The sequence below is a fragment of the Bradysia coprophila genome, unplaced genomic scaffold (genome assembly GCF_014529535.1).
Source record: "Bradysia coprophila strain Holo2 unplaced genomic scaffold, BU_Bcop_v1 contig_200, whole genome shotgun sequence".
Taxonomy (NCBI): domain Eukaryota; kingdom Metazoa; phylum Arthropoda; class Insecta; order Diptera; family Sciaridae; genus Bradysia; species Bradysia coprophila.
The window spans coordinates 474,337-492,998 of record NW_023503464.1 but is presented as its reverse complement, the minus strand read 5'-3'; the positions used below and the strand labels follow the sequence as shown (position 1 = coordinate 492,998).

The 18,662-nt window shown below is 34.3% G+C and overlaps 2 protein-coding genes across 3 annotated transcripts in view; one reads left to right on the top strand and one right to left on the bottom strand.

Moving 5' to 3' along the window:
- LOC119075331 (6-phosphofructo-2-kinase/fructose-2,6-bisphosphatase-like) overlaps nt 1-18,662 on the top strand; it is a 61,033-nt gene that overhangs the window by 24,048 nt on the left and 18,323 nt on the right. The gene's annotated exons all lie outside the window — the stretch shown is intronic.
- LOC119075334 (alpha-N-acetylgalactosaminidase) overlaps nt 1-18,662 on the bottom strand; it is a 40,395-nt gene that overhangs the window by 9,190 nt on the left and 12,543 nt on the right. For both annotated transcript variants that reach the window (XM_037181764.1, XM_037181762.1), the window contains exon 2: nt 1,920-2,101. In XM_037181764.1, the coding sequence (XP_037037659.1) occupies nt 1,920-2,098 (179 nt within the window). In that variant the 5' untranslated portion in view covers nt 2,099-2,101. The remainder of the gene's footprint in view (nt 1-1,919; nt 2,102-18,662) is intronic.

Sequence of the window (18,662 nt, the reverse complement as noted above, 5' to 3'; positions counted from 1 at the left end):
AAGCAACGACTGTAACACACTTTTTGCTGCGGTAATGCTGTAAGTACACTGATTTAATTAGGGCAGTTAGAGGTTCAACAACTTGTGGGGACTACGAGATGGCGCGTGTAATGATTAGAATTAAAATTTTCCCTTAGAGTTCAAAAGGGATAACCACAGATCAAAATCTGTTAATTGTCACGAAAGATAGCATACTTCCTGTTGTCTCTCATTTAGATAGTTTACAATCTAAATTGTTTTCTGAAGCCAATCAGCAAGTTTCAATAAACTTTTATAAATTCAGAGATAGCTCTTCTGAAAACTGTTTGAATAGTTAAATGCAGAAACGGGACGTGCCACATTAGTGAATTATAAGAAAAATGAAATTTCATTCATTTAGATCAATTGAGGGTTTTTGATAGTTTAAATTAAAGAAACTTCGTGAGCCTATTCGAAACGGAGCCAAATGAATTAAATTTCATTTTTCCTATAGGTCTCTAATGTGATGTAACTATTCTGCATTTAATTCTTCATTAACCGTTTCGTGAATTTAGGACAACTAAGTAACCTCAATACAAACAACACACTTTCTACGAGGAAACAGTGGCCAAGTCAATTTTCTCATAGAAAATCGCAAAACCTGCAAGTGATCCCTTACATATAGCGTCTAAAGACCAGCTTCAGAGGTTCAGGAGTTGTTTGTTATATGACCTTAAGTTTCGACAGTATAAGTTGGCTATTTAGCACAAATATAACTCTATAAAAGTCTATAAAACTCTATAAGCTGTTCCCGGATAGTGATTTCTGACCAGTTAATTTTCACTAGTCTGAGAGTCTCAAGTCAAACCCAGAGAAATTACAGTCAAACTGGTCTTACTCTTATATTCAGATCAGATTCGCAGATCAGTTAAATTTAACTGGTTTTCGCTCAACGTAAACACTATACAATGCTAACGGCAAGCGAAGATCAGAAATTTAACTGGTAAGTTTTAACTGAGCCGAAATTTCCCTAAGGTAACACTGTATTCACCATAACCTGCTCCAAAAACATACACGCACTCATTGTCTACTTTGTATAGTCAAAAATCAATTATTATCTGGTATCAAACAGTGACGCTGATTTTCTCATGATTTTTTTTTTTCAAGAATTCCTTAAAATTCCTGGATCAGATAAATCTTTAAGTAACGGCAAAGCATCTGTAGTCGAAGCAAAAGATTTTCGATGAAACACTAAGCGATGATTTAAACAAAAGAAGTAGCAGATTTATCGCGATCCGCCTGCAGTTTTCACCAAGTTAACAGATTTTCAATTAATTTTTTATGAAAAATCCTCTCAAAATCATATCAAATTTTCCATTCATCGTTGGCAACAACCAGACCGTAATGCCATCACATCTTATAGCTTTTTGTAATCTAATTAAGTTGTGAGCCGATTTTGTTGTATTTGTCGCGGTTAACTCGTTTAAAGAGCCACTTATGGCGACAACTGAGCTTGACGATGTGTGTGCGCTCGTCACGCAGAATATTATACACATAACACACAATATTGTTCAAGCCACTTATAAATCAAAACGCTCTGACTGCCAAAAATGCCATATCTCATTGCATAACATTCAGCATAATAATGAACCCGTAAAGCATCAAAAAGACACAAAAAATTTTTGCGTTCGACAGCACAAAAAGCATAAGCATAATAGCGCCGACAAAATATATTTATTTGAGTGAAGACATTATGTAATGCACGAGAAGAGCAAACTCCCGAAATTCGAACGATATTTTTCGTTGCATAAATTAAGAGTCATCAAACTCACGATTATAAAAATGAGAAACTTAGAAAGCATAGAAATTTGAATATTCGAAAAAATTAATAATAAATTCGTCCAATTCCAACACGCACAACATATTACACCATGAATCCGTCCATTAATTCTGCTGCTTACCTTATGCAATTATCTGGATCGCCTTCACAGTCGGTATTACAACGAAATCGCTCCCAACTCAGCCAGCCCATCGGTGGCGTTCGGGCCAAACCATTGTCCAATCCATTAATGTGATATGCTACAGCCAATAAACTCAGTATGATGAGCACTATGTGCGGTGGAGATCTTGGATAGATCATTATCTGCAACAGAAATCGAAAAAAAAATTATTTAAAATTGATTGCTCGATTGCTGGTGGATGATGTGAATGATTCGATTTTGTTTTATTAAACTTTCTACATAAAGAGAGTTGCATTACGGATGGATGGATGTATGGATGGATGACTGAGATGATTAAAGAATTTCTTTATATCGAGTTCCAATATTCAAATTTCAAATTTCAAAAATTTGTACCAGCGGATGGCTTTGAAGCTTATATGCACTCTGTAATTCAACGCACTTAATGACTATGATCGACTGTCGAGACTATGTTTTACACTCTGTAATTCAACGCACTAAATGACTACCATCGGCTTGTCGAGACGGTTTAAAAGAACTTTTTTTTTATTTTGTTAACCGATGATCGTCTCTTCGATATGGCTCGACTATATTGCAAATTTTCATGAAACAATAATTTTGATTCATTCACTTCTTTGTTGGCTTTGTTTACGATTTATAGACAATCATATAGATCCATCAATGATTGATCTCCATGGCCATGTACTATTTTATGTTATATCCAGATCAACACGCGAATTTAACGTGAATTTCTCAATAATTCGTGAAATAAATCTTATTCCAAATTCCGATCGTAAATTGTACTCATATAACTCAACGACAACATCAATCACAATAATAACCATAATAATGATGACGAGTGTTCTGCGTATCGAGGTCTAAGCAAATCATTGTCTCGGAATCATCTCAAACAAATCATCGTCACACACAAAAATCCCTTTCCCTTTAAATCGAATCGCAGAGAAATATTTATTTTGATTGTCTCAGCTGATACGGAATGATTTGCTATAACGAAGCAAAAATTAAATTTAATAAAACGAAATTGATACGCTCCCATAAACATGTCTATTCGTTAGTAAGCAACTCACTCTGAATAGAATCTTTTTATTTTTTCTGGTGTTTTGTTCGGTTCGTAAAGACTTTAAGAGATCGCATTATGATGTTGATGAATTTACAGAGATTTCGATTCGTTCTATTGAGTTGTAGGAATGAAGTAGTTGCTATGATAGTCAGGAAGAATCGCCAATGCTTTCGATAAGTAAGTGTAAATGGTTCTGTTCGATAAAATTACTTAACCTGTTACAGACGGCAAGTATATGATCAGTATTATTATCGGATCTATTACTTCCATCAATCAAAATATCTTTAATCGGTTGATTTCAAATCTTGTACTTCAATTTTTTTAACATTCATTTTACTGTATTTAAAAGACCACATTACCAAGAGCTTGTCACTATTTTTGTCGTCGTTATCGATAACAGATGAATAACCGTATGTGACAGGTTAAATGGCTGATCATGTGCCCCGAGATTTCATGATCGTTTAGAAAATAGTAGATAACGTCCTTGTTAGGACACATCACTCGCATTCGACTCGAGCTGCAAACACCCACATTAGCAAAATGAAAAGTTCTAAACAATTACGTAAGTTATTTTACTCTCACACCCCTCGGGACATGAGTCTTAACGCTCATGTCAATGATGTAATGACTCATTTCCTGAGGGCTTAGTGAGTAAAATATTAAGCCTCACTTTTGCGAAAGAACTTATCTCAAAAAATCCGTAAGGAGTTCGAAGTAGTGAAAACCAGATCAATGTTCATATCTGGATGATTCTATTTTAATCTGGAATCGGGTTAACGAATGTGATTTCGGAATACACAAATATTAAATTTCCCACAAAAATGTCTTTTCACAAGACTTGAAATAGGTTCGGTTTGACTTATTTTAGCTCAGGTTGACCTGGACCGGATCATGAATCTGAATTTAGGATTTCAGTGAAAGTGAAAATTCAGTTTCAGGTCAAATTCGGGTCTAACCGTTTCAGGTTAAGATCAGGCTCTAAAATTCAGGTTCAGATCAAGTTCTGCTGAACCTAAATCTTAGTACAGGTTTGGGTCAAGTCAGGTTCGGGTTCCGGTCAGACCGAAGCCGCCCTGTTCTGAATATCAAATTAACTGGTTGTAGGTTCACTGGAATTCTGAAAATGGCTGGAAAACCATTCAAGACTCACGAAAATCCTTTAAACTCGACAAAATTTCTTTCATTTCAAGAAAATCCCATGTCAGCCAATCTTCTGATCATGACGACCAATGAAAGTGTAAAACATGTATGGTCTATTGTCCGCCCGGAGTACATAAAAATTTGATTTATTTAATTTTCATATTATTTTGACATAAAATGTGAGTGCGTTTAAGACGAATTCGCCGATTGACCATACCTGTTCTAGACTTTCATTGATGACGACGAATAGAAAAAAAATCGAACCATCGTGTCACACCAGACTACAAACTGCATATACATATACACACATCCAATTACCCAATTTCACATAAAGTTTGTACAACTCATTTGAACAACACAATCAATGTCGTGACAACAAAAATTGTCTACACCATTATTACTGCTGCCTATGAATGATACGTCCATTAAATTGTTGGTTCATAATAATATAAGTAAGTATCACTGCACTGCTTTTATCTGTGTATATGGTCAAAATGGGAAACATTTCACGTCATCTCGTTGATCTTAAACATGGACAAAAAAAAAGTAAGAAATAAAGAGAAACAGAAACGGAGTGGATATTATGAAATGATTAACTGTTTTGAAAGATTAAAGACGATGAATAAATAAACAAAAAAAAATTTTTTATTTATTTTGAGCACTTTTTTTCTGGGTTGTAATAATAATACGGTTCATAAGTACACCAGTAATTTGGTTTATGTTTTCCGAAAATTGTTCCGACGTATTTATCAAATTAATGCTAAGAAGTGAACGTGTGTATCGGATATAAAGTTTTTGTTTTCAATTTTAACAAAAAAATTTTTTGTTTTTCCTATTAAACTATGATTGATGCTAAGTAATTTGACTACCATATTGACCTTGAGTTCGATATTATTCTTTAGTTTTTGATCCCAAAAATTGTTTCCATTTCATTCGTGAAATATTGAATATAATTGATGATATTCGATCATGTTTCTTAAGCGGGTTTTTGTCGGCATTAATTTTTGTTTCTTTCTTGCTATTTGTTTCGATTATGATCTTTTCGAAGACCTCGTCTTTTAATGTGCAACTAAGTGAGCGAAAAATCGGTTCTATTCAAAAAATAAATTGTTTGACGAGACATTTTCGAACCGAGAAACATGATGAATGATTGAATGGAATGGAGGATTTATATTATGTGTTTCACGTTGTCAGCAACATAAATTTCAATTAATTTTTTTAATGTTCTTTCCATTGTGAATGAATGTATTTTGTGTTTGTTTATTTGACGGCTTAATTAACGTTGTAATGAAGCATGCACATTTTTTCGGTTAAAATATCAAACGTGAACTATTGGCTGATTTCGAAGAAAAACGAGCGTTACAATATCGTTCAAGGATTGCAATCTGTTTCTTTTATTTCCTTAAAAAGTCATATTGGACGATGTTGTAAAGCGGCAATAAGGTCATTTTCTGTTCAGAAGACATTTTTGAAGATCCACTCGGTCGGACATTTCATTTGTATTGCAAAATTTTACACAGTCACGTAATTTGATGGTTTTGTGAACGATTGGTATCTCATCCATTCAGGTCAGACCTTAAATTTTTTTAGATTTCTTTGTATTAAAAACAACGTTTTTGGTCGAAAGGAAAGAGGATGTGTAATTATTAAAGACTTTGGTTTTGGTCATTTATTATAGTCGGGTCAGACTAGTTCCATTTGTGAATCAGGGCCACAGTTAAAACTGACATTTGACATGCAACCATCAAATGTGTTCCTTGCATGTCTATAGACAGATATTTTTAAACATTAGGAACTGGGAGATGCGGGAAATGGCTAATTTCTACCAAGCAAACACAGAAACAACAAACTTCGATTTTACTTAAATATCATTTGTCGTAGCCAATCCATGAGTTTTGCTTGACTTTACAGTATTCTTTTAACACGGCCGAAAAATTCAAGCACAAAAATCCTCATCGCACCTTTTCTTTACAAATTTTCGTTCAGGTATTTCGGATCTGGTCTGTCATCTACATGCCTGTAGTTACTTTAGAATCGTGCAAAGTATAATGTTTGGCTTCGACAAATAATTTTTAAGTAAAATCCAGGTTCGCTTTTCTCCTGTGCTCTTGGTACGCATTCGCCATTTCCCGCAACTCTCAGTAGAAACATCTCAATTGTTCAAAAATGGTTTTCAAAAATTAAGGAGCGGAATGGATTGGCCCACGAACGGATATAAAATTAGCATCAAAATCCAATCGACAGATTTCACACAAAAGTACGAGTTAATTAGTCTGTGTGTTCTAAAACTCCAAGTTAGGAGTAGCGCATTCCGATTCTCATTAAGAATTTGAGATATTTATGAGAATTTTCCCGGGAAGAAGGAATAGACAATGAATGTTCAATGTACATTGTACATACCAGGTATGGCTGCTTCTTCAAAATCGGTCGATTTATCTTGAAAGTATTCATTATATTCATGTCAAAATCATGTCAAAATAATATGAAAATGAGTTTGTTTGAATCCGCTTCAAAATCGTTAGATCATTAGACCATACCTAGTTGTTTATATTCATTAGGGGTAGGGGTATTGTATATTCCATCATCAAGATATCATTTTGTTAACCAGTTAAAGACATATGCATGCTTGTTTATGGCCAGTATTATTATCGGGTCTATTACTTCCATTGATCAAAGTATTTTTAATCTGTTGATTTCAAATCTTGTACTTCAATTTCTTTCACATGCATTTTACTATATAAATGACCATATTACCCAGAGCTTGTCATTATCTTTGTCGTCGTTACCGATGACAACAGAATACTCGTATGTGAATTGAAGTGAAGTTTGTTTTGTTTCCTTGTATCCCGGATATGCTCTTAAGTTGACAAATCACCTGCAACCTATGATTCAGTTTTTTATGTTTGAAGCGAATTCAAATACATTCCGATTACACACCAAACCCGTTTCGAACTCTCTTTCGTTTTTCAACTACAGATCGACCATTAATCTTCACATTTAATTGCATCTGCGCGGCTCGAGCTCAAATCAGTTCATCTGTTAACCTTTTCACAATAATGAAAACGAAATTTATTTCTGCCACTAAAATACAAATTCAATTTATGCGGATACAATGAAACAATTTCTTGTATCTCTAGCATTCAGATAAAGTTTACCAATAGCCAGTTAGCACCCATAGGATAGCAAGCAAACAAACAAACAATTACACTACAATCAACTACCTAAATGTTCGATGCCTTCAACAGAAATGGAACTCTTTCGAATCTTTCTTCGGAATGGGCTAATCTACGAAATGCATCGGTTATTTACATTAACATGCATCTATGTTGCCAATAGGATCGATTGTGTTCGATAAAATTGTAAATATCTAACCATTCTTGTGCAAGCTTCAACAGCAACAACGAATGCAAAGTAATAACAACAATAAACAACCATTTAATTGACGTTCGAAAAGTTAATGCAATTTTGTAATATGTCAGAAGTGCATTGTATTAAGTTCAAAAAACGTATATTAATGTTACACTCATATAAAATACGTTCAATTAGTCGAGAATTTGTATTTCCTGGACTACATTAAGCATATGTGTTCCAAGCATGTGTAATACATGTTGACTGTTGTGTGTTGAACATAATATGTTTTTGCTTGTTCAGCAAAAATCAGACGACCAAGTATATGTGTTTCGTCGATAACTTTTTTCAAGTTCATTTTTCGGATTGACGGTCTTGACCACTGTACAACAGCTGAATCTATTACTCCTCTTGTTTGAAATGTCATTAATTTGATACAAAATCTTCTACTTCAATGATTTTAACATTATTTTTGCTAAATGAAACAGCACCAACCAGAGTCCATAGCTAATTGATGTCTTTTGGTCGACAGATAAAGCATAAATAGAAAAACGTCCAATTTTGGAATATGATGATTGACTACAGCGGTAAGCCAAAACATCTTATCACATGTACTCTTTTGGCTTTTCAAGAGCTTTCGAGAGCTTTAAGGTTCTTGTGTACAATTGGAATCCAAAAGAAACTCAGAAACACAAAGAATTGGAGTGACGACAGTGAAAGGTTTTGATGTTTGGGTCCTAATTCTATTTTCTTCATTGCCACGTTACTTACTTATCAGCCCAGTTAACCCAAATTAAGTTTTCGCTGTCTGTCACTTAGACGAGGGGCAAATAGCTATAGGACCGTCGGTAAAACAGTTCAAATTATTGGTAAAAAGTAGATTGAAACGTTAGTAAAGTTTGTTGGTTTAGAGATGTCGCTGACAACCTTTTACCTCCAATGCTAAGTTCAGTTTGGACTTAACGAACTTCTGAACCACGCCTCGAAGTATGCAAACACTCTCTGAAAGGGTTCTAATTGTTATTTCGCCCAAATGTAGAACACATGGACACAAATTCATAGTATTTGGGAAAGGGATCACCCTACTCACTGAATATTTACAGCCATTTCCTCTGTTGTCGAATTGTGATCACTGGTGCGATCACCCTAATCATCATTAGAAACATTCCTAGTTTAATTGACTGACACAGAAATTAAACCCGTATCATTTTGGCGGAAGGCTAGTTCGTAGCCACTAAACTATCCCGTCTGTTAAGTAGATAAAATAGGATTTAAACATGAGAAGCATGCAACTTTTGGCTAATTAGAGTTCTAGCAAATTTAAAGGAAATGTATGGGACACGAATTTGTCTGGTTGCTTCCACTTAGCCCATTGAACTACTGTTAGTGCTATGACAACAATTGGTTTCAATTTACAATCAAACCGCCTCCGGCTTCATAATTAAACAATTTTTAGTCCTTCCTACTTCGTATACAATGAGCAGAGCTAATTTAAGAACCGATTTTTTTTTAAATTTAGCTCATTGTTGGCTGCCCCCGAAGCGCATACACCAGAATAACTATATTCAATTAAAAGTCTGTCGACGTGATATTGAAAATTAATTTTTATTTTTAATACTGGTGGTTCGTTTGATTGACTGTCTTGAATGCGTTCTATTTATCGAAAACTTGTTGCTCGGATTAAAATAAATATTTTTCATTCAAAACTCGAATATCCGCTGAACGAACGATGGTTCGAACGACAATAAGATTTGAATTAAAAATTTTTGTTTTCTTTGAAAAACTTACATTCACACGACCTTATGCAACCGACTTTGCAGTTTCGAATTGGAACATTAGTCAATGCATAGCACAAAGAGATCCATTTAAAATATCAACAACAAAAAAAGCACACACAGAAAACGAACACTGTGAATGTGCTTTAGCATATATCTTGAGCCGCAGCACTAATGGTTATGGGTATATAATGTGGTGTATGTGATGTATGCCTTTTAAAAAATTATCGCAAAATTTATGAGAAATTTGATTTTCTGAAGGGGAAAAAACTCGCAATTCTTTTTCGTTGTTGTTTCAATTTCATAATCACTCTGCTACCGAATGCGATTGTTTTCAATTTAATTAAATTCTAGGTTAAAATTGTAATAGACCCGACCCGACACCGACATTCAACATTGATATAAAAAATGTTTTTTTTTTGTTTTCATCTGAAATATGCGTTCTACTATATCTTGTGTGTGATCCATACACAAAAGTCGTAATTGTCTTATAATGAACCTGAATTGGTACTTTACCATATTTTTCAGCTCTTGCATTAATTAAACGTGTGCCAGAGCCAACCGAAATATTTCCGAATGTGTCAGAAATTTCTGTTTGTTTTTTTGTTATATTAATTGAGAATGATTCACAGTGCTGTTGTGTCTCAAGTAGTCAAAAAAAAACTAAGTCTATAAACCGATCAAGGTCTCTCCAAAAGGTATAAATTAATTTCGGTTAAAATTGGAGATATCAACAGCAGCACCTTTTATTATTCATACACGCTATTTGAATGGAACGACAAAGAAAAAAATAAAAATTAATTTAATTGCAAGTTACATTTCTATAATCACTGGACATTGACTAGTTGGTGTGATTATCTTGCTTGTTGAGAAATGAAACGAAACAAAAAAAAACTTTAATTAAATTGGACGAGATTAATTCTCGGTGTGCAATATCACGTCGAAGTTATGTATGAAACAATGATCGTAGCCCATAAAGTCCATAAAGTACACATACCATAATAACAAGAGACAATACATTTAATTGCGATCTATCGCCGTGATAGTGTCACAAAGTCATCAATTTTATGGTCATGTAAATCATGTAATTATTGACCAATATCCTCGATGCAGAGCTGTACAACATAAGTTCCAAATTTCTCAAAATAATGATTTGACTGTACGACGAAAATGAAAGTACAATTCTCATTAAAACGACGAATAAAAAATAAAATAAAATGAAACAAAAGTCGGTCGTTTGCACTCACACGGTTAGGTACAAAAAAATTTATTGTAACTCTTGTGGTCTCTGTGCACGCGGTGCTTTATCGTTACACAACAAAATTTGTGATATGTATGTAGGTAATAACAATTGGAAGCCAATTTATATGTATATTGCTTGCTGTGACTTAGATTAAAACATTGAAAATGTCACTTGATATTCAGTTCCTCGTTTAAGTGAAAATATTCTTCGTAGCTTATACGTTCACGTAATGAAAAGCTAGAAAATATTTCTTTGTTGTCCGAGTTTCGCAACTGTGACGCGTTTTTATTTGCAGAAAAAGAGTAACCGAGGATGTACTACACTCTTGTAAATAAAAAGGATCGGATCAACATAATAATTCCCTACTGAAACGAATATTATTTTCAATTGCAACAAAAATCGTAAACATTTCCCACGTCTGAAGCAGCAATCTCAAATAAGGATGCTAGTCATAGCTTCATGCATGTGCATATTTAGCGAATCATAAGAAAAATGTAACAAATTTTAGCATAGAAAATACCATTACATTCTTCTCAAGGTTCGCTTTACATGCCAGACCATTCATGATGTTAAGATTAGTATCTTGAGATGTGGGAAATGGTAGCAATTTTTGTTGTAATTAATTTTTTATTGCGCTACAATCTCCCAGTATTCCAACAGTGGTCACGCAATATGTCTTATCAACCTCGAGTTGACAATCGACAGCTAGTGCAATTATGTACATTCATGCTTAAGACCAGGTTGAAGCGCCTTACATTGCATGTCAACCGCTTAAACCTGGACTTAATACGATTCTTGTTGAATAAATAACTAGTCTTTTATTAGGAGCACGACAGTTCCTAATAAGCCTGACTTTCCTATATCCTTAGCATGACGTGTCATTGTTAGCTACACCTCCATCATTTGGACGTAATTTAGGGATGGCCCAATGGGAACGACATTGCTAAAGCAAAATTTAGTTGGGGTACCCGGAGAAATCATCTGTTATCAGCAACGTCAAATAATAAGAGACGAGTTCCGCTTGATGTGGTCTTATATAATAGTGAAATGAGTGATGAAACCAATGAAGTAGCAGATTTTGTATGGAAAATTAGGCGACACCTTAAGCATATGAAGTAATAGATTTCATATTTCATGATTGTCATTTGTAAAGAAAAATTAACTACGCTCAACGCTATAGCCGAAAAACATTCTACAAATACCATAAATCATAATGCGCACAATAAACGTTACAAAACAAACCAAAAAAAACCATTGGAAATAAAAACGAACAAACACACAAGTTCAATGCATCCGGAATGTTTGCCACGGAAAAATGGAAGTTAAATGAAGTAATTTGTTCATTACACTTCACACATGAATTGTTCCAATTCCAATTCGAACGCATTCAACAAGAGAACAACATCTCATCGAACAGTGCGCTTTTCATTTCGCAAACCGATGACGAGCATGCAACATTTATGTCTTTCATTCGATTTTATAAGCGCATACAAAACAAAAATTTTCAATTTCATTTTCATTTTAGTGAAAGTGATTTTGATATAAAACATTTTTTTTAAAACCATTATGATTATCGCGTATATGATACATTATTGTACGAGCAGACCAGTGGCCGGTGGTGGCACATAAATAAGTACAAATAAACATACAATACGAAAATGAAGCCACACTCATATCGGTACAAAATATTGACTCGTTGTGAATGTATAAACATGTTCACATGTGTTCCGGCTAAATCAACCTGGTCGACAGTTTATCATTTTTATTATTTTTGGTTATAAGTATATTAGGGTGGATCAGTAATCAATCTTAAAATCTCACTTTTAATACAAAAATCACAAATAAAACCAAAAATTTGTAAAATTTTCTTTCCCAAATTTTTTGAGTCAATATTTTGTTGATAAAACAGGCACAGTGCGTACAGGGACAGAATGCGTCACCATAAGCGATATCAGTTATTTTGTAAGTAGACACAAGGACTTGCGTCACCTTCCCCCTTTAGCGTTTTTTGGCGGATATCAGTTCTTTTGTAAGTTTATGGGTAAGGGTCACTATTTTTGTGAGCATCTCATGTCGACACCAGCTCAAATCCAACAAAAAAATCCGATGGAAGTTAGGAAGTGCCAGAGAAATCATCTGTCATCCAAAAATTTAGGAACAAACCTCGCAACACCTCACTTATATCGAAAATAACCCAAATCCATCCAAATTCAGAAACTGATAGTAATCTGTTATCGACGAAAATGACAAACATAAGTGATGTGCTCTGAGCAGTATTCTCTAATATAACAAAATTTATGCATCAACAAATGAAGAAAGAGATTCGTTATCAAACACAAAGCAATAGTTTAAATAACAGAAGTAGCAGATTTAATGCTCTTATCGTGATACGTTTGCCGTTTCCAACAGATTTTATAATGGTACCGCCCGTGCAATTTTTGAGTAGAACGTTTTTAAATGTTTGATAAATTGCTCGCACGTAAAAAATGCTCAACTCAAAAATGCTAGGGCGTAAAATTTAACAAAAAATCGCTTTTCGGAACGCTGAATGCTTATCGTATTCAAATTTTAATCAATTTTAAATCGATCCATCCTTTTATATATATCGAAAAAAGCTCTCATCCGCATATATAGTGTTAAACCAACGAGTACACACTGGACTGGTGATTCTCTTCCATACACTTCGTTGTCTCTGTTACACATAATAAATAACAGGGCAATAAATTAAGACCTCAATGAAGAAAAAAACCGTGATTCGTTATTTCTTTTAAACACACGAACGGTGAGGTGTAATAGCCGGCGTTTATGTGTATGTAATATGATGAATTGGAGGCTCGATGTTCGTGCCAGTTAATTTTTATATTTTGCGAATAAAAAAGTTGCATAAAAATGTCTGAAATTAGTGTGAATGTTAATCGATAGAGCTAGAACAGACATGTCATCCGGTTAAATTTGTGGCCTGCTGACACTGTTCATTTAACCAAATATTTACGTCGAATATTTCATGTTTGTTCGTAAAAGTTCGGAAGTCTCCATCCTTTCCGGTTTTAACATCCCAAATAGAATGGTCGACATATGGTGGCGTCGGCTTACGTCAAAGTTTATTGAACTTTATGACGCTATGCATATTACTAGTATCAAACAGACCGTTTTAACTACTCAACAACTTCTGTGTCGTAAAATTCAAGATGCATCGAAAAGAATATATTTCGAGACTGTGTACGTACATCGGACTTGTAACAATGTGACGTCGGAACGTCTAGTGCATGACCTACCATGTGGACAATTGACAACATATATCCTACACGTTTCTATCATAAATACCCGAAGCGTTCTGGGGTCACCTTAGTAACCTGATGTAAAGTCCAGAATATATTGCTATAAATCTACAGGTTTACATCGACGTCGCACATGGATTCTCATTAAATGACTCAAAAATTGCCATAACCTTCAATTGGTAAAATAAGTAAACGGCGGCAGCTCTAGAACCTGTTGGCGCCAGATCAGCCAACATGTCTGAGCATGGAAATGTTGAAATTTTGAATGTTATCGAGTTCGTTTTTGGTAATTTTTTTTTTCAACAAATTTCAAATGCTTTTTTGCCAGTACTCATTGACCATTTTCGATATAACCACTGTCATTCCGCAGATTATTGATCTCACCATTAATAAACCATGTGATATGTGGTATTTACCGACTTATGTTACATCCAAATACGAACTGAAAAATTAATCTCTTTTGTATTTCACTCTGTATCGAGCTACTCAATTACTCAATTTCGATTTCATTAATCCATTTAAATCGAACGGCATTTTATATTTATTGAAAAGGATCAATCAAATCTCTTATTCGAATGCTCACCAGGAAGGTCATAGCTCAATTCAAATCTATAATTAATTGACCGTTATAGTGTGTAAATGATGCTTTCTAAAAATAAGCCACCAGATCGCCATCGTTTCTAATTATGTCGATTCTAATTGTCTGCTATTGTCAGATTGGCTTGCAATATAATATAAAAACGTTATAAATTTGCTGTATTGCATACGTTATGGTTGCTGGAAATTGTACAGTTAATTTGAACTTTTATGATCTTTTCAATAATTTTAATAACGATCTCATTTTCGATGCTTCATTATGCAACCGGCTGAGAGTTTATTCTGTGTTTTGCTGCTAATATAACATTTGCAATAATTCAGTGTGCAGTGTGCTTTATGCAGTTTATTGATCTATGTATAATGCTACAAGCGAATAAAAACTCCTACTTTTATTCTTGTCTTCTTAATAACTGGATTTCCTTTCTTGCATCATTTTGTTGTATAGAAATGTACACAGCTGTTCGATCTTTTCCGTCATGGCTTTCTTACGATATGAATGTGGTGTGTATGTATTTTACTGATTCAAAGATTCGAGCGCGTTTTATCGAGCCTTTTAGCATTCAATAAAACAAATGGTCATCTGTTATCGACAGCGATGACAAAGAGGGGCGACTTGGTCTGGTTGAGATTTATAGCAAAATTTTGTTTAAACAATCGAAGTAGTAGATTTTGTATCAATCAATATGTTAAATACTTTGAACAAGCGAAGTAACAGATTAGAAGATGATATGTGGCGATACGCTTTGTGTGGATAGCCTATAATATAGCACAGCCTATCTTTGAGAAAAGTTTTCTTGATTTTCTTGAATTTTCCTTGATCAATTTTCGTTAATTCTCTCGAAATCAAGAAAATTAGAAAAATCGATAAGATACGAGCAAATCAAGAAATCGAAAAAATTTCGAGAAATGACTAGCAGAGCGTCTTAGTGGCTTTGACGCAGTACACAGTGAGTAGTTTCTCTCGAGCACGAGGTGAGCGTGATTCGAAGGGTGTATTGTACTATTTGGTCGAAAGTGTGGTCATCGTCAAATTTAGACTTTTCACTCAACTGCAAAATATATTGTGAAAAAGATGAGAACGTTCGTTCGACGAATCAATTTATCGCCACATTTTGTTCATTGAAATGTTCAAACAAAGAATGTTGAAAGGTACAGTACGCTACAAGGTATACTAGTACTCTTATCGTGATCGTTTCTAAACTTTGCTTCAGTTCCAAGATCTCCATTGTATCAAACATAAGCTTTCGTTGAACATTTTGATTGAGCAAAATAACGTTACACACGTCACCTTTTGTTCAGTAGACAGAAAATAGGTAGCAATAACAACCTCATTGAATGGCATACACTCAACAGCATGCACTTATCCATTCGAAATCAAATTTAAACAAAATAAAAGAAATAACCAATTCTCATCATGACATTAAAGAATCAATCATATTGGAATACAATACACAACAAAAAAATAACCGAGAATGATCGTTGAGCACACAGCTGCTACGTAAACAGAAACACGGACACATTTTGTCTATTTACAGTTTAAGAGACAGGCCAAACCTATTGTAACGTTCAATATAATATAACTTCTTGTGAGTTATGCTTCTGAATTACACACAGATTTTCGATGAATTTGATTGATTTAACATTTTATTGAAATCATAACTTACACATCGATTACGTGTACCGGTTGAAATTACAAAATCGTTTCGATTTAAATGTGTGCGATAACTCTAGTTCAGTTGTTGGTCGAACAATATGTTTAGCTAAGTCACTTTCATTCTTCAGGAAGTGGACAATGGAATGTTATAACGACGAGACTCGTCCCATTCATCTTCAATGACTTTAGAGTGTACGGGCTCACTTGACTCAATCAGAGAAAGGCCACAGTTGTATCGAATGTTATTACAGAGCCAATCCAACTTGGGAGACCATCATTAACCTATTCATCTGTTATCGATAACGACGACGAAAATAATGATGAACTCTGTGCATTATTGTCCTTTATATAGGAAAATGCATGTTAAAAAATCGAAGTACAAGATTCGAAATCAACAGATTATAAATACTTTGATCGATGGAAGTAATAGACCCAATAATAATAGGTTAAGTACTTCACTATAAGGTCCTGAACCAGGGATTCCAGTCTAGCTCTCAACTCTTTCATAAACCAATGGAAGTTTAAATCTTTCAAGAACAAGGGTGAGAAAATTCGTATAGCCAGGCAAGCAATGAATTTCCCCAATTATTTTCTATTGATTAGCTGGAAGAACGTTAAAGCGCTTACAGACATCCTAACGGGACACTGTTCTCTAAATTACCATCTGAAACTGTTAGGTTTCCAGGATTCACCGAACTGTGAAACGTGTGAAGATATAGAAACAGCAAAAATCACTTGCTCTGTCAGTGCGCCGCATTCGTGACGGATCGTAAAAAAAATCCTGGGCCACACGGAGCAAAGGTACTAAAATGACATTGGACGCACAACAGGCCCATTAGAGACCAAGGTGCTCAGACCTGACCCTGTGCCTTACCCACATTAAACTCATCCTATTCCATTAAACTTCTTCTCTATAAATTACAAAATTGACATATTTCGAACATTCAAAATGGTGAGAGTATCGCATACAGTCGTCAAATCTGTTACTTCATTTGTTTGAAGTATTACACCTATTTCCTATTGTCGGACGCAACATCTTTTACTTCATTAGTTTGAGCATACGTCTTGCTATACAGTAGATCAATACCTAGAGTAGTCTCGATAACACACGCTTAAGGCGTTTCATGTAGAATTTTTTATTCCAATTTAGAATAAGTTAGAAGTAGAAACATTGAAAAAATCGATTTTTACTTTCGACAACAGCGTATAACCACTTCAAAGTGTTGAACCGCCTAGCACACATACTCTAATCTATAACCTAATCATACAGCATTAACTGATTATGTGTACAGCAAACCCATCATTACAAGATAGAGATATAAAAAAAACCATTTCCATCAGAAACGTAATACCCCGAAGAGAAAAAAAGAAATTTTTGTGTTCCTAATTACACGAAATTACTGCAAATTACATTCTATGCACCATCAATGAACCGCTTAACTAAAACGACAAGTAATCGAGTGCTCATTGTTGCATTATATACACCGAGAGTAAATTAATGAAGAAATGGAACGAAATGTGCGCCTCGACGAAATGGGGCAATGTATCGATGTGAAATTAGTGGTAATGAAATTGTCTTCATATTGCAATCTTTAATGGCAATAATTGTTACTGTATAGTTAGTAGGTAAGAGCACGGACTACATATCTGTATAGCTCTCAGACATTTTAATGAAATAATAGAAGAATCAGGTAGCAAAAATTGTATATGGTGGTTAATGGCATTACGTGCATTTTTCATATGTAATATTATGTTGTCGATTGTGGCAACAAGGCAACATATTTAAAAAGCAAGAGGAAGGTGAAACTTTCTTTTGCACACATCGTCTGTTTTTCATTTATTTAATTTTTTTCGTCTAATATGCGAAGTTTTTATAAATATTTCAACTTATAATTAAACATTATGTCAGCAGCCATCACATCAGACCGTTTGCCTTGCGATGGACAATTTATTAATTATGCTAATTCCACCATACACCATTTGGTGACACTTTTTTTCCGTCTTCCTCTTCGTAATTTGGTTACACATTATGCACCCGTGGTGTGAAAACTATGTTTCGATTGAATTTTTTTTGTGATTAATTTTATGAATCGATACTATTCATCCGATGTGATGTTGAAACATGAAGAGAAATTATGTCTGGGCCACAGTTTTCTTTCAGTTATTCGATGGAGATGGTTTTTTTACTTCTTCTTTCAATATTAATGACTCCAATTTCCTATTAATATGCGATGCCTATGCCTACGATTCGGTAACTAATAACAATTACCGTATTGTATTACCATATGTATATCTCATCTCACAGATGATTTATTGTTCGTTTATAATCCTATCCTATAAAATTAACATGGGTTAATAAGTAAATTGCCCATACATGTCGATTTGTTTGAACGGTGTAAATGTTATGTAATTAGCCTTTGATTGCTAGCTAAGATAGAAAAAAAAATCACAAAAATAATTTAAAAATCAATAATTTTTGCCAATTATGTCGATTTGTGATGATATGGTTGTTGGGAAGACAGACCAAGAAGCTAAGTGAAATGGTAATTTGTTGAGTAAATATGTATCTCTCTCGGAATGGTGTACATACAATTAAATATCGGCTCATGATATACTTGGCGGTAGTGTGA